Source organism: Bos indicus x Bos taurus, chromosome 14, assembly GCF_003369695.1.
Source record: "Bos indicus x Bos taurus breed Angus x Brahman F1 hybrid chromosome 14, Bos_hybrid_MaternalHap_v2.0, whole genome shotgun sequence".
NCBI classification, from domain to species: domain Eukaryota; kingdom Metazoa; phylum Chordata; class Mammalia; order Artiodactyla; family Bovidae; genus Bos; species Bos indicus x Bos taurus.
In genome coordinates this window covers 33,839,936-33,863,368 of record NC_040089.1, presented here as the reverse complement: position 1 = coordinate 33,863,368, position 23,433 = coordinate 33,839,936, and the positions used below count along the sequence as shown (strand labels likewise).

The following is a 23,433-nucleotide window of genomic DNA, read 5'->3' as shown; positions in this document are numbered from 1 at the left end:
AAAAACAGTACTAGCTACCATGAAATTATTGTTGTTTGTGTGGGGCAGGCTGTGGGACTCAGTGGTCAAGGATCTGCCTACCAATGTAGGAGATGCAAGAGATGCAGGTTTGATCTCTGGGTTGGGAAGATCCCCTGGAGAATAAAATGGCTATCTGCTCCAGTATTCTTGCCTGGAGAATCCCATGGATAGAGAAGCCTGGCAGGTTATAGTCCATGGGGTTGTAGAGAGTAGGACACGATTGAGCAGCAGCATACTTTGTCTTCTTAATTTTGATCGTTTCCCCCAAAGTTATTATTTCCTCCCTTTCAGATGAGAAAGCCTGTTCAGAGAAGCAAGCTAATTTCTACAGAATCTTAGGGCTAGTAAGTGGTGAAGACTAGATAAACTCTGGGTCTTCCTGAAGCTATAGCTCAAGAATGGCCCCTCACACTCTGCTGCCTGGCCTCTTCTGGAAATAGTGTGAGAGGTCCAGGGAGCTAAGGAGTTCAGGGGACTTGAATGCAGAGTTTGCAGAAAGAAATTCAAGGAAGTTAAAGGCAGGGCTGGGTTAGGAAAGACCTTGTAGGCAGCCAAGTACAAAAAGGGCCAGATATTTTCATAGCTATGTTCCCTGCAGATAGATGACTCTCTTTTTTAAAAAAACGACCCTCATTCAGTTTATTTATTTAGGAAATGTTTTGAGTACCTAACCTGTGTTAGGCCCTGGGTTCATGATTATATTTGACTCATTGAGATTGCTGGAAGCCTGCTTTGAGACGTCTTCTCAAAATGAAATCCTTTTCTGATTGTTTTAATATCTTAATTGGATACAACGTTAAGTATCTTTGAAAATAGCACACTGGATTTTTAATGACTGGTTCTAGGAACGATTCTCTCAGCTAAGCTATGACCTTTAGCAGCTGATAACAGCATTTTAATAGAAATACTTGCTTTTCTAATTAATTAGAAAAAATTTTAATTAATTTTTTTGGCTGCACCTAGTAGCACACATGGGGAGAAGGCAATGGCAGCCCACTCCAGTACTCTTGCCTGGCAAGCCCATGGACTGAGGAGCCTGGTAGGCTGCAGTCCATTGGGTCGCTAAGAGTCGGACACGACTGAGCGACTTCACTTTTACTTTTCACTTTCATGCACTGGAGAAGGAAATGCAAACCCACTCCAGTGTTTTTGCCTGGAGAATCCCAGGGACAGCGGAGCCTGGTGGGCTGCCGTCTATGGGGTTGCACAGAGTCGGACACGACTGAAGCGACTTAGCAGTAGCAGTAGCACACGGCATCTTAGTTCCCTGACCGGGGATCGAACTCATGACCCCTGTTGTGGAAGAGCAGAGTCTTAACCACTGCACCACCAGAGAAGTCCTGAAACATTTACTTTTTACAAATGAGTTTTTGCTTTGCAGTTGATCTATACGCTGACTGGGTTGTATTCCACATGAAGGCTTAGAATGCTGGTTGCATTCTGATAACAACTGATGGAATGTGTTGATACAGAGGCCAGAATCTGAGTGTTTATGAACTTGGAAGTTTTGAGGACAGAGTTTGAAGTTGAGGAATCCTAGTTGGACAATTTGTGACCCTATTAGGCAAGACCAGGGACCTCTATTTGTTAAGAAAAGATTGAAAGGAGACTGCAAAATTGCCCTTGGGGAATTATGCAGGCAAGAAGTCCCCAGGCCTTAACACATGCTCTAAAGAGGACTAGAATTTGAGGTCTATTCTGCGTTTGCTTCCTAGTCTCGGCAGCATGGCAACTTCAGATGAGTTTAAAGACAGAATCTTGATTCTGTGGAAACTCAAGTTTCACTTCTCCTAGGAAGCTTTCTGACACATTGATTTCCTTTCTGAATTTTTATAGCATTCAAGATCTTCCCAGCACAGGGATCAAATCTGGGTCTCCTGCATTGCAGGCAGATTCTTTACTGTCTGAGCCACCAGGGAAGCCCTTCTATACCACGTGATCTAACAATTATGTACATTCTTGCATTGTGGGGGATTGTTAGGAATTGTTTCTTGTATCTTTAGCTCTTTACAAACAGGTTGTAAGTTCTTGAATGCGAAGATAGAGTGTATATCTTTGTCTCTCTTTTTTTTTTTTCCTGGCCACATGATGAGTTGAGTGGCATGTGGGATCTTATCCCTGAGCAGGGATTGAGCTGGGAGCACAGAGTCTTAACCACTGGATTTCTGGGGAAGGCCCCAGGTGTAAATGCCTTTATCCCTACTCATTCTTGGTTAAGTTTTGGGAAGCCCAGCTAAGAAGGGTTAATACATTTTTAAGTGCTTGCAGAAAAATATTTGAATGCCATCAGCAATTTGAAAAACATTTCACACCAGGTATTTGGTTTTTTTTCTTTAAAAAAGTGTCTGTACGGGTCCATAAAGCATGATATAGACTCTATATTATTTTTCTATTAAATTTATGGGATATTGACTCAATTCTGACACACACACACACATGCACACACACATTCACACGCACACGCACACACACACACACACCCCCTGTGCGTGCTCAGTCGTGTCTAATTCTTTTTGACTTTACGGACTGTAGCCCATCAGGCTCCTCTGTCCATGGGATTTTCCAGGCAAGAGTACTGGAGTGGGTTGCCATTGTCTCCTCCAGGGGAATCTTCATGACCTAAGGATTGAACCTGTGTCTCCTGCATTGTCAGGAGGATTCTTTATCACAGTGCCACCTGGGAAGCCCTTATGGGCTATTGATTTATTATAAAATGCGCATTGTAGTAGGACTAACAATGTTCATTAGCAGAACTGACACATGTGTGCTCAAAAATACTTGAATGAAATTCTAGTCAGGCTGGTGATTCTAATAATTATAATACTAGAATGATTACTGAGTACAGTTCTCATTTATACCATGGAAAGGGAGGATTCTTGTATTTTCTTAGGTTGTCTAACTTCTTAGTGCCATACACCTGATGAAGGTAAAACGTGTTCTCTGGAGAAATTTGTCATCCCACATTTCTACTTTGCTAACTTGTTCTCACTCGTAATATAAAAGCCATAAATGCTGTTCACATCTCCCAATTTTTTAGGTGGAGTGGATTCCTCCTTTGTGCCATTGCAATGTTTCTTGTGATATTCCCAATGTTTACTTTTCCAAAAAAGCTTCCGCCTCGACACAAGAAAAAGAGAAAGAAAAAATATTCCACGGATGCTTCTGGTGATGATGACGTTATGAAGGAGAAACCAGACAGTTGTGAACAAGTGGACAAAAAAGTTTCTCCTATAGGATTTGGGAAGGATGTCAGAGGTAAAGTATACCTTCTGAATAAGTACATGCATGGTGCTTCATATCAGTGCTACTCAAAGTGTGGTCCCCGGCCCCTGCTGTCTAATGGCAGTTCCTGGTCTGTGACAGGGTAAGGGCTGAAGTTGAGAGTCAGTGTTGAAAACGTAAAAAAAAAAAGTTTCAATGGGATAATTTTGTCTGTCGACTCTAATAACAGTAATAAACTGGGCTCACATTTTGTATGTTTTACAAAATTGATTTTCTAATGATTCATCTTTGTTATAACTTGCAAAAGTATCAATAACAGTAGACTGGACATAATCTAAAAATGGTCCTTCCTCACAGATAGTTTGAGAAGCACTGATTGAATTCTAAAGGTGAAGACTTCATATTGGAATGAGAGATGTCTGATTTTTAAAATAATCGTTGCCTCATACAATGGATAGTTTGTCTCCAGGAACCATGGGTTTGGTAGTGTGTCCTGATCCTTAAAGAAATACAAAACTCACCCTTAGGAAGGGATCTCGTTCAGCAGTGACTCGGTCAAAGCCTCTAAGTGACCGTGGAGAAGGACATCCAGGGCATGGGTCTCAAAACCCATCAGAAAAACATACAGAGAGTTTTCAGTGATGTGTACTGGTCTGTGTTTTCATTTTATTTCTCTTAAAAACAATCACTTTATTAAATCCAGATTAGGCAATCGCAAATCTAAACAACTTAATCTTTACCAGGCCATTTTTGTTCCATAGTCAATACCTCTCTTGAGTGACAACAAATCCCTTTAATCCAGGAAACCTATAATGCCACATTCCCATTAGTTCCTGCCTATTTCCTGAATTCTCTGAATTAAAGTTTTTAAAATTAGGAAGCATAATATAAATCAAGTGGTTACATCAGTTAAGGTTGTTTTAGGTAAAATTCACTCAGGCCCATTCTCATCTCATTTTGACTACGTGCACAGTAAAGGCAAAGAGGATCCTTTCAGGCCTAGAGGGAAGTTACTAATACATTATGGAACTGTGCCTGCAGCCTAATAGATTGGATTATTTTTAAAGACTATTTTGTTCAAAGCAGTGAAGTGACGTTTCATTGGAAATGCTTCTTCCCAGTTAAGTTTTAGATTTACCTTCCCCGTTCCCTCCCCATTAATTTGGGACAGTGTTTACTTTTGGAAATGCCAAAATTACCTCCTCTGCTCTCATAATATAAAATATTCTCTGGATGGTAGTCAAGTAGAGCCTGGGCTCTTACCCCATGGACCACTTCACCATTTTTCATGGACATACGATGGACCATAATAAGGGAGTGAATTAAAAAAAAAAATAACTCAGTTGAGAACAAAGTTGATGTTAGAGAATTTACAACATAGAAATAGACTAAGGGTCTCAATTTAAGGAGAATATAAAGTTGATGCCAGAGGAGAAATAAAGGCTAGAGCTGAAGTTGTCTATTTTATGGCTTAGAGGTAGATGGCTAGAATGTGAAATATATGCTGTGTTGGATAGCAGAGAAAAGGGAGAGAGAAGACTGGTAGGAAACACCAATAGCAGAGGCAACTGTTGATGGAGTTCTTTGGAGGAGGCTGGGTGGACAGTGCTTTCATGAGCCAGCTGTCCTCCGGGTGCTTCCCATTTTCAAGGTGAGGACTGCCATGGCCAGGACCTTCTGAAGGTCTGAGCGTCTTCTTGGCCTGAAGGTCTTCTCTTAGGCTGTGGACTGCTTGGCTCCTGCTTGAGGCAGGCTTCAGGTGCCAAGGAATTAACACTCTGGCCTCCCACCCCTAACAGCAGTCTTAGCCAATGGCTGGTAAGCATCCCAGCTCTGTCCCCTCATGGTGAGACAATCCGTTGTAAGCTGCCCTTTCTTCCTGTGCATCACATCTATACTCCCCATCCAGTGCTTCTCAAACCCCCCAAATAAATGACTTGGACTTGGATCCTTGACTCAGGACCTGCTTCTGGGGCAAAGCTCACTTTGGCAGGCAGATTCACAGTGATAAAAGCTGTCATGGGATTTTAAAATTATTTTTCAGAATTGAATCTATCTACTCTTATGTTAAATGTCTTCTTGTACTGCTAGGGAGTGTTCTCCATCTTTTCTGTATTCAATTTAATGGTTCAAGGTATTTTCTTTTAGAGTAAAGATTAAGAAGAGTCTTTTGACAGTGATGGGTAGTTGGTTTATAAACTCCATTTTTATTCTGATTTTCTTGTAGATGTTTCTGATAAATTTCCAACTTTTTTACTCTATGCCTTAATTGTGATGAGTGATCTTTGGCAGTGAACCTTATGGTTAGAACACAGAGCTGGCTTATTTTATTTATTTCTACTTGCACTGGACTCTCTAAATGTATCTAGACTGGCACTTCCGGAAACATGTTCTCCTGTTAGAAAGGAATCCTGTTTAAATGAGATTATAAAGTGACAATGTTCTGCTAAAAATTATTCAAGTGATGTTGATGATATTGGAATAATGTTCAAATACAGTATTTAAAATTATATATATCTTTTGCACATTTTATTTCTAATAGCTATCACCTATAGGAAATGACAGTGTAATATTTCATCTGATTTTCAAAAGACTCAATTACATCTCTGAGAATCATTCTACTACAGACAAAATTTGTATTACAAAGCTGAGATACACTAGGTCTTTTTTTTTTAATTTTAAATATCTATTTAATACACACTTTGCAGTTTTACACTTGACCAACTGACATATAAAAATTATAACACAAGTTTTTCCATGTAGAATTCTTTTTTTCAGGATTTTTTTTCTTACTCATGTCTGTTACTATTTAAGTCTTGAATGAAAGATTGATTGCTAAGATTCCATTTTGAGTTAAACCACAGTGTGATTCCCAGATCTTTTTTCTTGTCCTGTTTTTTGGAATAAGGCTCCTTTTATCCTTTATATTTGAAATTCATACATCAATATTAGTTTCTTCAAAGAGAAGGTGTAAAGAGTGGCCAAGTTGGTATTTTTTGGTTCCTAAAATCAAAAATGATTTAGACCATATAGGATAGTGCTCTTTGAAAAGCTTTATTGCAGAGAATGCAAGAAGAGAATGCACTTCGCTTTCCACCCACTGCCTCCACATTTTAATGATAGACACGGGGAAAATCTGACTCAGTGTTTCTAGGTTCTTATTATAAATTATGCAGGAATAAAACTGTTTTAAAACAACCACAAAGGAGAAAGTAAGAGTTTTTAGTGGATCTGCAGCACCTTCCCATAAAGAGATTAGCACTGATGGCTTCAACATCTTACCATAAAAATAAACAGTTAAAATATTTAAGTGGATCAATTTTTCTGAGGCTTGGGGTCTGGTATTTTAAAAGCCTTCCAAATTTAACTGGTTTTCTTCTTATTCTTAAGCAGAAAATGTTTGGTGGCAGTTAATCATAAGAAAATGTTTATTTTTGTGTTCACTTTAACTTCTAAGCTTAATTGCTTAGCATTATTACATAGCATAAAGCATGACAGATTTTTGTGGCTTCTCTGGTGGCTCAGACAGTAAAAAATCTGCCTGCCAATGCAGGAGATGTGGGTTTGATCCCTGAGTTGGGAAGATCCCCTGGAGAAGTGACATATCAGTAATCTTGTCTGGAGAATTCCATGGACAGAGGAACCTGGTGGGCTACAGTCCATGGGGTCACAAAGAGTCGGACACGACTGAGTGACTGACACTTTCACTTTTCACTTTCACATGACAGACTTGCTCTGCTAGACTTTTGTTTGTATTGGAATAGAATATATTATAATCCTAACTAAGTCAAATGGTTACTCTGAGGTGATGCATTGATTCGAAGAGGCCACTGACCCTCTTGTGCTATTGGTGGGAATGTAAATTGATACAGCCACTATAGAAGACAGTATGGAGCTTCCTTAAAACCCTAGGAATAAAGCTACCATATGACCCAGCAATCCCACTGCTAGGCTTATACCCTGAGGAAACCAAAATTGAGAAAGACACATGTACCCCAATATTCATTGTAGCACTATGTGCAATAGCTAGGTCATGGAAGCAACCTAGATGTCCCTCAACAGATGAATGGATAGAGAAGCTGTGGTACATATACACAATGGGATATTACTCAGCCATAAAAGGAACACATTTAAATCAGTTCTAATGAGGTGGATGAACCTAGAGTCTATTATACAGAGTGAAGTAAGCCAAAAGAAAAAAAAAAAACATATTTATGCATATATATGGAATCTAGAAAGATGGTACTGATGAATCTATTTGCAGGGCAGTAATGGAGAAGGCAATGGCACCCCACTCCAGTACTCTTGCCTGGAAAATCCCATGGATGGAGGAGCCTGGTGGGCTGCAGTTCATGGGGTCGCTAAGAGTCGGGCACAACTGAGTGACTTCCCTTTCACTTTTCACTTTCATGCATTGGAGAAGGAAATGGCAACCCACTCCAGTGTTCTTGCCTGGAGAATCCCAGGGACAGAGGACCCTAGTGGGCTGCTGTCTATGGGGTCGCACAGAGTTGGACACGACTGAAGTGACGCAGCAGCAGCAGCAGGTAGTGCTAGTGGTAAAAAACCTGACTGCCAATGCAGTATCCTTGCCTGGAGAATCCCATGGACACAGGAGCCTGGTGGGCTGCAGTCTATGGGGTCCCTCAGAGTCGGACATGACTGAAGCGACTTAGCAGCAATGGAGATGCAGACATAGAGAATGGATTTGTGAACACAGTGGGGGAAGGAGAGGGAGGGATGAATAGAGAGAGTAGCATAGAAAGTATACCTTACTGCATGTTAAATAGCTAGCCAATAGGAATTTACTGTATGACTCAGGGAACTCAAACTGGGGCTCTGAAACAACCTGGAAGGATGGGAGGTAGCAGGGACATTCAAGAGGGTGGGGACATATGTGTACCTATGACTGGTTCATATTGATGTATGGCAGAAACCAATGCAATATTGTAAACCAATTATCCTTCAACTAAAATAAAATTTAAAAAACAGAGGCCATTGGAAGTCAAAGAATTTTGATCACTAGAAGGTTATGTTGTCATCATTTAATTCAATGACTGCTTATTCTGTAAAAGCTGCGGCACTCCAAGCTATGGCAGATTAGAAGATGAGTCAGCCATAATTTTCCCTCATAGAGCTTGTAGTCCACTGAGGGAGACAGGATGCGTACAGATGGAAATATACTAATGACCAAAAAAGAAGATAGACACCATGGTGTGAAGGTCACAGACAGGCGAGGGAATGTCTAGTTGAGGGGCCAGGGAAAGTTTCATGGAGAAGGTGGGATTTATCTTTCCTGGAAAACTGGAAGGATGTCAGTAGGTGGATGTGGGATGGTGTGAGTGTTCCAGGAAGAGACAGTAAAGGCAAGAAGATCAGATGTGTAGATGCATTTGAAAATGCTGAGCAAGTGCATTGTGGTTGGTGTGTTGGCTGTACATGACGGAGCCCTGGGGGATGAAGTTGGGAAGGTCAGTTAGAGCCATCTTGTGTGTAGAGAGCTAAAGTTCTAGCTTTAATGAAACTCGTCTCGATTGAGTAGTGGAGAGGTTTGAGCAGCCTTTGGCAGGCCTTCCATTGCTGCTGCTGCTGCTGCTGCTAAGTCGCTTCAGTCGTGTCCGACTCTGTGCGACCCCATAGACAGAAGCCCACCAGGCTCCTCTGTCCCTGGGATTCTCCAGGCAAGAACACTGGAGTGGGTCGCCATTTCCTTCTCCAATGCATGAAAGTGAAAAGCGAAAGAGAAGTCTCTTGGTCGTGTCCGACTCCTAGCGACCCCATGGACTGCAGCCTACCAGGCTCCTCCATCCATGGGATTTTCCAGGCAAGAGTACTGGAGTGGGGTGCCATTGCCTTCTCCGAGGCCCTCCATTAGGTCCTGTTAAATTAGGGAGAGAAGGGAGTGGAGTGGAAGGAGGGGGACAAGGTAGAAAGCTATGGACAGAGCTCCAGAGAGGTGATGGCGGTTTTGCCTAGTAGAGATGGAAAGGACAGCAGCCTGCTAAACTAAGTTTTTCTTTGTTGGTGTTTGTTTGTTTGTTGGCCTCACCGCATGACATGCAGGATCAGGGATTGAACCCATGCCCCCTGCAGTGGAAGCCCAAAGCCCTAACTATTGGACCACCAGGGAATTTCCTCCTTGTCCCCTTTCAGTTGTTTTCAACTCTGCAGTCAAAAGGATCCTGTTAAAGTGCCGCTCCTGGGCTCAAAGCTTCTGTGGTTTCCCAATCTAACCCCTGGTTACCTGCTTGAGGCCATTTCTTTCCTGCAGTTGGATTCTGCTTCAACCCTATTGGGCTCATCACTGTTGCTCGAGTATACCAAGCACACGCTCACCTCTGGACAGCTGTTCTTGCCGTTCCTGTGCTGGGAGTTTTCTCCATAAGGCCCCTCACTTCCTTCAGGGTATTACTCAAACAATCCCTTTCTAATGAAGCCTTACCCAGCCACCCTATTTAAAAATTTCTACCTTTTCCTCCAAAGCTTCTTACCTCTTTCTTTCCTTAATTTTTCTCCTTGGCACTGATCACTTATCTAACATACTCTATGTTTTACTTATTGATCATCTTGGTAAGCTCCACAAAGGCAAGGTTTTCTTTTTTTTTTAATTGGTCCATCATGTTCTCTGATGAATTCCCACTGTCTAGTAGATACTCAGTAAATATTTGATGAATAAATTAATGAATGATGAAAATGGAGGGAAGAAGTTGTGTGTATAGGATATGGCAATTGCTATGGGAATTATGGGCTTGCCAGGTGTTGCAGTGGTAAAGAATCCGCCTGCAACGAAAGAGATGCAGGTTCAATCCCTGGCTTGGGATGATCCCCTGGAGGAGGAAATGGCAACCCACTCCAGTTTTCTTGCCTGGGAAATCCCGTGAGCAGGGGAGCCTAGTGGGCTACAGTCCATGGGGTCGCAAAGAATCCAGCGCACTGAGCACACTTGCACGGACTCATGGAATGATGGGAGTGGAGGTATCCAAGATGGTTTCAGGGTTTCAAGCTCAGATGGCGGAGAGAGGAGTAAAGGGGCGGAATGAATGAATTCTGAGTGTGAGTTGCCCAAGAACGTCCAGAACTGTTGCATGTGTCTCTTTGCTCTGTGGTTGAAACCTAATATAGCATGGGATATGTTAGAGGCAATACTAGACTCAAAGAGGGATCACCAGTAGCCATGTGCCTGGACTAAGCCATCTTAGCCTCTTGTATTTTGCCTTAGCTTTTTTGCTGACTTTAACTTTATTTTTAGGTTTGCAGCTCTTATTAAAAGCTGTTATCTGAATTCCCTGTATTTGCCATAGGAGCATTGCTCTGAGTGCTTTATACAAAACTCTATTTCTAGAGAACAGTGAGAACAGAGGTTCTCAAACTCAGTCTACCTAGGAAGCATCATGAGGGCTTCATAGAGCTCAGGGTGCTAGACCGAGGTGTGACCTGAGAATGTGACCTGAGAATCTGCATTTTGACAAGTTTCCAGGTGATGCTGTTGCAGATGGTCCAGGGACCACGCTGTGAGAATCTAGTGCTTTAGAACATGGAGCAAAGCTTTGTTTCTTAGGAGAAAATTAGGATGTTTCTGTTAACGATGATTATACAACTTTGTGCTTTTGTGGCCAGGAAACCAAGGGTCAAATTTGAAGCCCAGAAAGAATCTTTTTGCTGGCTTTGATGTGCTGTTCTGTTTATATCTTATTTCTTTTTTTCAAGGAAATATGATGCATTTCTTTTTATTTTTTTATTGAAGTGTAGGGCTTCCCTGGTAGCTCAGCTGGCAAAGAATCTACCTGCAATGCAGGAGACCCCAGTTCAATGCCTGGGTCGAGAAGATCCTCTGGAGAAGGGATAGGCTACCCATTCCAGTATTCATGGATTTCCCTGATGGCTCAGATGGTAAAGAATCCACCTGCAATTCGGGAGACTTGGGTTCAATCCCTGGGTTGGGAAGATCCCCTGGAGGAGGGCATGGCGACCCACTCCATTATTCTTGCCTGGTGAATCCCCATGGGCAGAGGAGCCTGGCAGGCTACAGTTCATGGGGTCACAGAGTCACATGACTGAGTGACTAAACACAGCATTGCACAGAACTTCCCTGATGGGTCAGAGGGTAAAAATCCCCCTGTATTGTAGGAGACACAGGAGGTGTGGCTTCAATTCCTGGGTCGGGAAGATCCCCTGGAGGAGGGCATGGCAACCCACTCTGTATTGTTGCCTAAAAAATCCTGTGGACAGAGGAGCCTGACAGTCTATAGTCCAAAGAGTCACAAAAAGTCAGACAAAACTGAGCACACATAGTTAATTTACAATATTGATTGAGTTTTGGATGTGGAACATAGTGATATAGCATTTTTATGCTTTATACTTCATTTAAAGTTATTAGAAAACAGTAGCTATATTCCCTGTGCTGTATAATATATGCCTGTGGCTTGTTTATTTTATACATGTGTGTGCGTAGTTGCTTAGTTTTGTCTAACTCTTTGTGACCCCATGGACTGTAGCCTGCCAGGCTTCTCTCTGTCCATGGGGATTCTCCAGGCAAGAATACTGGAGTGGGTTGCCATGCCCTCCTCCAGGGGATCTTCCCCACCCAGGGCTGGAACCCATGTCTCCTGTTTTGCAGGCTGATTCTTTACCGCTGAGCCACCAAGGAAGCCCATGTTATACATAGTAGTTGTATTTCTTAATCCCTTACCTCTATCTTGCCCCCACCCCTTTCCTCTTCTCACTGGTAACCCATGGTTTGTTTATGTGAGTCTGTTTCTGGTTTGCGATATGCATTTTTTTACTTTTTAGATTACACATATAAGTGATTACAGAGTGTTTGTCTTTCTTTGTCTAACATTTCACTAAGCATAATACTCTCTAGGTCCATCATGTTGCAGATGGCAGAATCCGATTCTTTCTCATGCTGTGTAGGGTTCCATTGTAAACATATGCCACATCTTCTTTATCCATTCATTTCATCTTCTCTAGAATTCTTTGTTTAATTTCTCTTTTACATTTATTTTGTTGTACCTTCAGCTTAGGAGGCAAAAGGTAAATGGTAACAGCCATGGCAAAGAATTCCTAAAAAAGAGCACACTTAAAATACTCAGTGCCAATTAACTGTGGGACTGTAACCAAAAGTGGGATCTGTCTGCTTGTCACTCAAAGATCAGTTTGGTGATCTTAAAGAGGCCAGTTTGGTGAAAAGGAAAGTTTGCTTTATTTTGGATGCTGGCAACTGGGAAGACGGCTGGATGCTTGTCCAAATTCGACTCCTCCACCCTGACAATCAGGGGGCAAACGCTTTTATAGGTGGAGGGAGGGGGCTACATGTAGAAAAGCACAGTCAGCTCTGACGCTTATCTTGAAATTGGTCATCAGTGGTCTGATCAGCGTCATCTTGGTTGTAAGGAACAGTGAATCTTCAGTTCCAGGGTTGGTTGGTTTCTATTTCCTTGAGGCCAGTTATTGGAATTAGGGCAGTTAATGTCATGGCTGTAGTTTGGTCATCATGCAGTTTACTTCTTAGACCTAGTGGGGGTTTCAGTATCTATAAGACAGTTCACAGGATAAGGCTCAGAATATTATCCCTAGCCCTTGAGAAGGAACTAAAGATCCTTGACTATGCTTATGACTACATTATTAGTATTTGCTTTCCTTTGACTGTTTTCCTTTGTTTCTGCATTTTCTCACTTCTCCAATTAAACTTAGTCTTTGGCTAAAGTTTTTTCACAGACAAAAGGCAGGCAGAGGACATGGGAGGGGGCCAGAAGGACCGCAGGGTCCTGCTCTATTTCAGGACTAATGTCCATCAGAGTAGTGTCTACTTTGAAATATATATATAAATACTCATTAGATTTAAGCAAGCAGGATTGTACTATGGCTAGTAATCACTTATAATGTATTTTGGGTCCTGGTGGCCGCTGTTTCTATTCATGGTCAGCAGGTTAGTGGTTCAGGAGCTCAATGTGCTCTCATACTGGAGCACATTTGCTGATGGTCAAAAACTGACAAACCTGGGCTTTCCTGGTGGCTCAGTGGTAAAGAATCCACCTGCCAGTGCAGGAGACATGGGGCCAGGAAGATCCCACATACCAAAGAGCAACTAAGCCCATGCACCACAACTACTGAGCCTGTGCTCTAGAGCCTGTGCTTGGAAACAAGAGAAGTCATCGCGATGGGAAGACCCCACACCGCAACTAGAGAGTAGTTCCCACTCCCCACAACTAGAGAAAAGCTGGTGCAGCAACAAAGACTCAGCACAGCCAAAATATTAATAAATAATTTAAAAAAAACAGTTAAGGTGGTCAATTAAAAAAAAAAAGAAATCTATCAATACCTGCTGCCTCATTGTACTGTGCACTGTGAGGCATTGGAGAACAGTAGGTGTGGTGCCTGAAGGAAAGTTACAGGGCTCAAAATAGCCTGGAGTTAAAACTCCCCTCCGGGTCCTCCCCACCATTCTATGCAAAACAAAGAACTCTCTCACCAAAAAAATCGACACTAGGTTGATTACGCTCAGCTCCCAGCTGGTCCAGCCTCTGGCCAATCTCCAAAATTCCTTGCCCTAAACATTTAAGAGATAACTACTCTGAACAACCCTGGAGAAGAACAGGCCCCCTTAAGACAGTAGCTTTCCACATACATGCCTATATATACTTAGTCTTTTCTTGGGTAAGGGCAGCAGCTTAGTAATCTGACTGCTGCCCCTTCTCACCTCATTTAACGTGATCTGTTCCATTGGAGAAGGCAATGGCAACCCACTCCAGTACTCTTGCCTGGAGAATCCCATGGACGCAGGAGCCTGGTGGGCTGCCGTCTACGGGGTCGCACAGAGTCGGACACAACTGAAGCGACTTAGCTAGCTTAGCTGTTCCTGTAAAGTGCCGGTCTCAGTCTTGTTCTTTTTCTGAACCTTGCCTTCTCCAACTCTGTACCCTACAGTGTCTGCACTTGCTAAGGCTGTCCCTGGCAGCTTCCATAAGAATCCAAGCACACCATGTGGCTCAGATTTTCTGAAACTTTGACTAATGGTCAAGGGATTACCTTTGATGCAAGGTCAAGGGGAGGGACCACATCAAATTTGTTGTAGCATAGCCCTGTGGTGAGAATCCCTGGTGGTTCAGATGGTAAAGACTCCTCCTGCAATGCAGGAGATCTGGCTCAGACAGATCCCCTGGCGAAGGAAATGAATGGCAACCCACTCCAGTATTCTTGCCTGGAGAATCCCATGGACAGGAGCCTGGCGGCCTCCAGTCCATGGGATCACTAAGAGGCAGATACGATGGACAGACTAACAAACAGCCCTGTGGTGACTGGAGTTTAGCACCTGAGTCCAGGTGTGGGTACTGGCTGGCTGGGTTACCTGCACTGCCATTGAGGTGCATGTGGGAACCAGCAAGGGATCTGCCAGTGATAGCAGCACTTCTCAAAGTGATTTCTAAGTCTTGTCTACCTTGTATTATATTCTCTTGAATTTTGGAGGTTTGTATTAAGTTTTATTTCTATAGTACTGCTGTTAAAGGCATTTCTAGTTTTAGTGTCAGATTGTCCTTGTAAGTGAATTTGTAAGAGTTCCTAGCATTCAGTGATCAAAAAAATGATAATTACTACCATTAGTTAGTCCCTCTATCATTCTTTTTTAAAAAATTATTTATGTTTTGGCTGTGTTGGGTCTTTGTTTCAGCGTGCAGGCTCAGTAGTTGTGGTGCATGGGCTTAGTTGTCCTGCAGCATGTAGGATCTTAGTTCCTTGACCAGGAGTCGCACCCGGGTCCCCTGCTTTGGAAGATGGTTTCTTAATCACTAGAGCACCAGGGAAGTCCCTCCATCATTCTTTTTACCGCATCTTTGATTTTACCATGACGCAGTTATAAATGACACCAAAAAACTTATCTAAGATATATTAGCATAAAAATTAATATTTGGCTGCAAATTGATAGATCCAGCAGCTTCTTTGCTAACTTTGCTTTTGAAACTTTGTAAAATAATTTTGAATTACAATAAAAGCCACAGAAATAACACAGAACTCCTGGGTTCCCTGAGCCCCAGTTCCCCGATTGTTAATGTTTCTGACAGATTTGTGAAGTTACTGACCCCCAGTACTTCACTGTGTCCTAAGTCAAGGATACTCTATTGCAGGACCACAGGGCAGCCATGGAAATCAGGGAATTAACATTAATCCAGTGCTACCATCTAGACCGTAGGCCCCATTCAAATGTTGCCTGTTATCCCTACATCGGACTTTATGTCCAAACCAATCTGCCATCACAGATTGTATTAATATTTAGTTGTGGTGTTTTGGTCCGTCAATTTGGATCAGTTCCTCATCTACCCTAATATTTTATGACCTTGATCTTTTAAAAAATTGTAAGCCAGTAACTTTATAGAATTTGGGTTTGATGATGTTGCCTCCTGATCTATGCTCGTTTGTAGACACAGAAAAGATGCTGTCTCAGTGTCTTCACAGAAGCCACACAATGTTAATCTGCCCTGTTACCAGTTGTGTAAACTCTCCTATCTTGAATGGGATTGGATCTGCCAGGCCCCTGCACTCCAAAATTACCAAGTATATTGCATTTTTAAATCAATAAGTAAATTATAGGTACTCTGTGAGAAAGTACTTCGAGGTGGTATAAAGACAGTTGGGGCTTCCCTGGTAGCTGAGCTGGCAAAGAATCTGCCTGCAGTGCAGGAGACCACGGTTTGATTCCAGGGTTGGGAAGATCCTCTGGAGAAGGGATAAGCTATCCACTCCAGTATTCATGGGCTTTCCTGATGGCTCACACAGTAAAGAATCTGCCTGCCATGCAGGAGACCTTGGTTCAATCCCTGGTTTGGGAAGATCCCCTGGAGGGGAGGGTATGACTACCCACTCCAGTATTCTTGATTGGAGAATCCCATGGACAGAGGGACCTGGCAGGCTACAGTTCATGGGGTCGCAAAGAGTCAGACACGACTGAGCAACTAAGTACAAATACAGCTGATTCTTGTTATTTGTGGTAGTTTTGTTCTGTAAAGTTGTGGTAAACACTGTGTTAGAGAATGCTGAAGCATTGCTCTGGGGGAAATCTGGGTTAACTTTGCATCACAATATAATCATCAATCAATATATAACCTTGTGTTTCTGTTGAAAGACACCTTATTTAATATAGGTTGTTTCATTAATATTGAACCCACAGCCAATAATAGTATAACTCATGCCTGAAGGAAGCTCATTCCATCCAGTTGGTGATGGACAAGGAAGCCTGGCATGCTGCAGTCCATGGGGTAGCAAAGAGTCTTTCAGTCGGAGTGACTGAACTGAACTGAATTGAAGGAAGCTTAAGTAACACATGAATTAATAATTTCTCCAAGGACTTTGGGGTGGCTCAGTGATAAAGAATCTGCCAAGCAGGAGAATCTGGTTCAGTCCCTGGGTCAGGAAATTGCCTTGAAGAAGGAAACGGCAACCCATTTCAGTATTGCCTAGGAAAGCCCATTGACAGAGGAGTCTGCAGTCCATGGTGTCGCAAGAGTTGGACACAACTTAGCAACTAAACCGCCAACTGCCGAGGACTTCTGGTTCCTTTTAGTGGAAAGTGGCATCTAGAAACCAAGAACTGGGTGCTAGGTGGGTTCATTGCTACCAGTATGTCACTACTTCTGTCTTGTTAGATAGGAAATGTGTGTTTGTACACACAAACACACACACATCTATTATCTATCATATCTGTCTATCTAGATAACCAGCCCCACCAGACAAAGACAGTCCTGGAGATCTGCACCCCCTACGCCCGTCACCCCCTGCAGGGCATGTAGTTTGAAAGTTTAGTTCGAACAATAGGGGAGGAGGAAGGTGGAAGAAAAAAGGAAACTAGCTTAGAGTTGTTCAGAGTCTGAATGTTTGCTAAATTCTTCTTAAGTAATAGGTTTTTTTTTTTTTTTAATAAAAGAGAGAAAAACATGACATGTATTTTTAGTTAGCTTTGAAATTAGAAGGCTATTTTATCACGCTAAATGGGTATACAAGAAAAATCAGTTTTTCTTACAAAAAACTAGTATCTTAAAATATTCATGTTATACATATGTTATCTTCTTGGGTTTGCAAGGTTTATTGTATATTTTCCCAGATGTTTTAGATTCAACATGTTGGCTTTTAATTTACCATTTAGTTTAATTTGAATCTTTAAATGTCCATGGGGAAAAAAAAATCTTCTTAACTTTCTAATTTTTAATTTTGGAGAATGCATTTTGATTTGCAGTATTTATAAGAGAATATTGGATAATTTTATGAAATATTTTATATTTTTTTCTGGTGTGTTTACCTATGTTAAAAAAATAAAGTATGCATCTTAATTTACTTTTAAAATATTTATTTAAACTTTAAGCAATTAAATTATGATATAGAACATTAAAGTCAGTTTGCATTTCAAAATGATAATAAACAGTCTTGACTAAGTCTTAAATTCTAGTGAATAGGCTACGAATTATAGCTTTAATAATGCTATTGCTGGTTAGTAGCTTCAGTTGTGTCCGACTCTGTGCAACCTCATGGGCTGTAGCCCACTAGGCTTCTCTGACCATGTGATTCTCCAAGGCAAGAATACTGGAGTGCGTTGCCATGCCCTCCTCCAGAGGATCTTCCCGACTCAGGGGTTGAACATGGGTCTCCTGCATTGCAGGCGATTCTTTACCACTGAGCCATCAGGGAAGCTTTAATAATAGCTGTTGCTTAATTTTTAGGAAATTATTTTATTATATTGTAGCATAAGGAGATAACTGTTCTAATAACTGAGAAACTCTGTATCTCAAAAGTAAGGCAGCTTACCTTTTCTATGAAGATGTATAAAGATCATGCACATGTGGGTTAACTCACATTACAAATATGCAAAAAATACAAAAGCATACACTCAAGAATCTTTTCTTGTTTCTCTTTCCCAGTCTTATTCCTGTTTACAGAATTTCTCGGTATTATATATTTTGAAATGTATGCATTCAACCATATGTAAACTCATTGTTTTCATTTGTTTTTACTTAAATATTATACACACACACACACATGTATGTATATGGGCTTCCCAGGAGGCTCTAGTAGTAGAGAACCTGCCTGCCAATGCATGAGACGCAAGAGATGCAGATTCAATCCAAGTCCAGAAGATCATCTGGAGAAAGGAATGGTCACCCACTCTAGTATTCTTGCCTGGAAAATCCTATGGACAGAGGAGCCTGGCGGACTGCAGTCCAAAGGGTCACGACTGAGTAACTAACATCACCAACCCAACACCATTGATGAACATTTAGTTTTTTCTCCTAAATTTTTGCTTTTATAAACCATGCTGCAATGAAACTGAACATGCATCTTGAAGCATATATATGACAGTTTTTGTGAAATAAATGCCTAGATTCAAGTGAGCCTTTTCTCTTTTCCTTGAGAGGCAGCTGGACAGGTACAGAGCCCCACCTCTGGACTGTCTGGCTCCTTCGGATATCATTTCTGTTTGTTCCTCAATCCAAAGTCCCTGGAAATATCTGACTTGGTGACCTTATCTCTTCTACCCTTCTAATTGTATTATTTCCTGTTTCTTAATGAGACGGGAAGAACAGATGTCCAGTAGCATGTACCAGTTCCTCTGCTCTGGGCGTTTGCCATGTCAGGCCAGAGAGCGGGCATGTCAGAAGTGCATTTACTCAGAGAAGTGTTAGTTGGGCGAAGCGAAAACGATTAATTTAGGGCTATATTGCAGGTACTTCACACATTTAATAGTCTTCAGGGTCTTAACAAAGATTAACATTGTTTAATCAATAAAAAAAAATGCGGTTCATTTATTCTAAGCAGTTTTTGAAACAGAAGTCATAGGTTGCCTCCTTCTTAGAAGGATATTTGTGTATGGGTATGTTTTTAGCATCTTTGTTAAATTTCCTTATCCTAGTTGAACAATTAAAAAAAAAAACACCCAAGTCTATTTAATAAAGGGGATGAATTCTAATCATTCATCAGGTTTTCCTATATTGCTGAATGGCTATTTCCAGTTCATTTCAAAAGCAGTTCAATTTTCTTTTTCTTTTCCATCCCTTGTTTATAACATTCATTTGTCATTTTTGTCATTTTGTAGACCTACCAAGAGCAGCTGTCAGGATCTTAAGCAACATGACATTCCTTTTTGTGAGTTTGTCATACACAGCTGAGAGTGCCATTGTAACTGCTTTCATTACCTTCATCCCCAAGTTCATCGAGTCACAGTTTGGTATTCCAGCTTCCAATGCCAGCATCTACACTGGTAAGGCACTGCCATTAGAACTCCTTGAAACCATGATCATTTTTGACCACTAAGCTAAAATGCAATGAGTGAAGACAAAGTTCGTTCTAACATTAAAGTGTTAAAATTCAAGTTCATGAACAGCAACCTTCCCCCTTCAGATTTTAGGAGGCGGAAGTCTTTGAATGTTTTCTCTTTGATTCAGACTGTGTTACTGTGTGACATTTTTACCAACTGTGTTTTGGAAAAGGGAGAACTTTTCATACTTGTGTTTTTAAGATTCTCAGTTTGAAAGAATAAAATAGGCAAAGTGTTCAAACTTAAACCTGAACAAATCTTTTTATGGGTTGACATGAGTCTGACAGTGTTCAATTGAAAAAATTTGATAGTCTGAAATAGAGATCAATTTCATGGTATTAGGATTTTCCCTTCATAAATGTGAATAGATTTTAATTCTATTACTGGAGGTACTTCAAGTTAGAAAGGTAATCTATAAATTTTGTCTCAGGTGATGTTTTATGTTTGAGAAAATTGATTTTTAGAAGATTTTGGTACAAGGACCCATAGTATCCAGTGATCAGATCTTTCTTTTCACAGTAAATTGGGTTCTCAGTAATGTGGGAACATGAATTCTCAGATATTGGGATTTTCAGTGTATTATACCATAGGATATTCTGCGTATTTCCTTAGTGGTTTCAAAGGTGATCAAATAACTGTACCTAAGGCTTTATTTATTAATAAAGTGCATTTAAGCAGTTAAGTGGAGAATTGCAAGAACTTTACTGATGGCCTTGGCTCCCACTTTCTCCTCCATGTCCACATTCAAACCCAGCAAGCTTGGATTAAATTAACAGACAAAGTTATATTATTTGTAGAAAGAGCAGTTGACTTGAATTATTTGAGTAATCATTTTGTTCCCTATTTCACTTTGCCCATAAAAAAACATGCATATTGAGTTGTAGGCCCATCATAACAAATCTTTTTATAAAGAATATACTTCTTTGGACCTTGTAATTGTCACCTATAATTTTTTTTTCTGTTGGTTTTAAAGAAATATATGTTTTCCTTACATTAGGGTAAAATTTACAGATTACATTGCAATTTGTTTTTCAGATATCCTGAACATTCCATTTCTAGTTTAATTCCTACTCTAACTCTGGCAGGCTGTAGTCCATAGAGTCGCAAAGAGTTGGACACTACCGAAGTGACTGAGCACACCTTCATCCTTTGTCTTTTTTAAAAAAAATAATTGATTAATTATTGGCTGTGTTGGGTCTTTGTCACAGTGTGGTTGGGCTTAATTGCCCCAGGGCATGTGGGATCTTAGTTCCCTGACCAGGGATCAAACCCACATCCCCTCCAATGGAAGGTGGATTTTTAACCACTGGACCTCCAGGGAAGTCCCTACACTAACCTTTGTTGAGCAACAATTCTTGGATAGGGAAACCATGAGTGGTCTCATAGTTAGATCTGAAGCTATGTAACTGTCAAATGTAATCTCAGCATTTCCCACTCTGTGTTTAAGTATTAAAGGTGTTACTGGAAAGAAGGTTCATAGTCAAATAAATTTAGGGCTTGCTGAATTAAAATACTACAGAGTTCTTTGCTGTAGGACTTTTCATAACGCTAAGAACCCTTGGAGGAGGAAATGGCAACCCACTCCAGTATTTTTGCCTGGGAAATCCCAAGGAGCCTGGTGGGCTACAGTCTATGGGGTTGCAAAAGAGTCAGACTTGAAACTTAGCAATTATACAACAGCAATATACCAATGTGCATTGTGAACTCCCAAAGGAAGTTTCTGAGTATGGTCTCTCCCACATGTAGTTGACCATGGAATCTGGCTTTGTTTTTTTTTTAAGGCATTCATTCTCATGAACAGTGTTTCCTGGGGCACATATCAGGAAATACTGCCCTTCTAAGTGACGAGGGAGCAGAGATGTCTAGATCATCCCATTTTCCTCCAGATGGATCATTTTGATCTCAAGGTCTCCTGGGCAGTGGTCCTGTGATGAGCTGGGTTGGAACTGATGCACGTTGAGTGTATATTGACCAAGGCCATCTCTTAATTACTGGTCCAGTCAGAGGCTAGATAGATAACTTCTGTGGAGAAATAGAATACAGGGGTGTTTGGTTGCAGAGTTCCACAGTGGTATGTGGTCAAGGCAGTGGTCACTGAATGTGACGACCTGGGTAAAGAGGGTATAATAACTAAATCATGAAATTTGTTCATCCTGTGTTTTAATATCTGGGTTAAAGGAGCAGTATCACACTGTGCCAGTGCCACTCTGGTTTCATCAACAGCAAGTTTTTTTTTTTTTTTTTTATCATTACCAATGCAGTTTATACAATGTTTGGTAGTCTTTGGTATTTTGATAAAAGGCCTTTCTAGCTCACATACTTTTTCCTTCTTTTCCAGACAGATAAAAAATAATAATAATTAAGAAGGTATCCTGGAGAAGGGAATGGCAACCCACTCCAGTATTCTTGCCTGGGAAATCCTATGGACAGAGGAGCCTGGCAGGCTACAGACCATAGGGGTCACAAAGAGTCAGACCTGACTGAGTATTAATTTCTGCACTTTCAAGAGATACTCAGACTGATTAAGAATAGTGGATGGCTTGTCATTACAATAAGGCTAAACAGGGCTGAGAATTCTTTTTAAAACTCATCTTGACTTTTTAAATTTGTAAGGATTGAATCCTTCTTACTCTCCAAGCAGAGATCTGTATTTTTTAAGAACTTGTTTAATCTTTTGTATTTAAACCCCTTTCCATGCATATAAGTAACTTGGAGAATGAAGAAATGTATCTAAAGGTGAATCTAAAAGTAGTTTTGATTTCTCCTCTGACAAAGTTTGCAAGTTAAAGTTCTTTTTTCATTAAAAAAAAACTTCCTCGCCCCCTCCATAGCAATTTGTTTTGTTGTGTTATGTAGTGGAGGTGAGGCTCCATACATGTATCAAAAGACTGCTTTTGCTCACTTGCCCCCTTGCATAGTCATTGAACACTCTGAGTACTACGGCACTGTGCTCTGTGTGTGTGTGTGAGCAGGTAGGGGGAAATACAAAGACTCAAACTTGAACCTTAAGTTTCTTATAGATCTGGGAAGAGAGAGAGTGAGCTTATGCAATAAGTTTAGAAAAAGCTGTTTAAATAAATCAATGGAAGCTTTGGGTTAGTGTGAGTTGCACTTCATGGAGGAGAAATGGCTTTTAACCAGGCTTTATTTACTTATTTGGCTGTGGTTAGTCTTCACTCCTGCACGGGCTCTTCTCTAATTGCAGCAAGCGGGAGCTCCTTGCTTGCGAGCAGGCACTTCTCTCTAGTTGTAGTGCCTGGCTTCTCATTGCAGGGGCTTCTCTTGTTGCAGAGCGTGGGCTCTGGGGCACCAGGGCTTCAGTAGTTGCGGCTCCCTGGCTCTACAGCACAGGCTCAGTAGTTGTTATGCTCAGTACATGCTCCTCGGCATGTAGGGTTCTGGACCAGGGATTGAACCCGAGTCTCCTTCATTGGCAGTTGGATTCTTTACTACTTAAGGTCCATCCCCTTATCCCCGGACTGCTGCAGGGCAATGGTGGTATCTAAGGTGGCTAATACCTTTACTCTCAAGCTGCTAATTCACTGACTTTGGGCTGTCAAGTGTTTCTCTCTAGGTATGTTTCTAATCTAGAAAACAATAATTTGGACTGGAATGAACTTGATGACTTCTTCCTGCTACAAAATCTTAGATGAAATAATTTTCCCAAGGCCACATGTACCAAATAAACTTATTCTTATATTCCTGTAGAGTCATGTGGTTTTCTTACAAGGGAAATAGTTAATAAGCAATTCATCACTGGGGTATTTTTAGTAATGTTGTATCACCACAAACTTTGACTATGTCCAGCATCCTTTGATCTCTTTTTCTTTGCTATGGGCAATCAGAGGTAGTCCATGAATTTCTCTTGGAATTCCATCTGTCACTTAACTCAA

The 23,433-nt window shown here is 41.1% G+C and overlaps 1 protein-coding gene across 3 annotated transcripts in view; it reads left to right on the top strand.

Moving 5' to 3' along the window:
- The window catches only part of SLCO5A1 (solute carrier organic anion transporter family member 5A1), a 152,470-nt gene that overhangs the window by 70,884 nt on the left and 58,153 nt on the right, over positions 1–23,433 (top strand). For 2 of the 3 annotated variants that reach the window (XM_027561147.1, XM_027561148.1), the window contains 2 exons: positions 3,059–3,276; positions 19,319–19,483. In XM_027561147.1, the coding sequence (XP_027416948.1) occupies positions 3,059–3,276; positions 19,319–19,483 (383 nt within the window). The remainder of the gene's footprint in view (positions 1–3,058; positions 3,277–19,318; positions 19,484–23,433) is intronic. The other variant, XM_027561150.1, reaches the window with a different exon arrangement.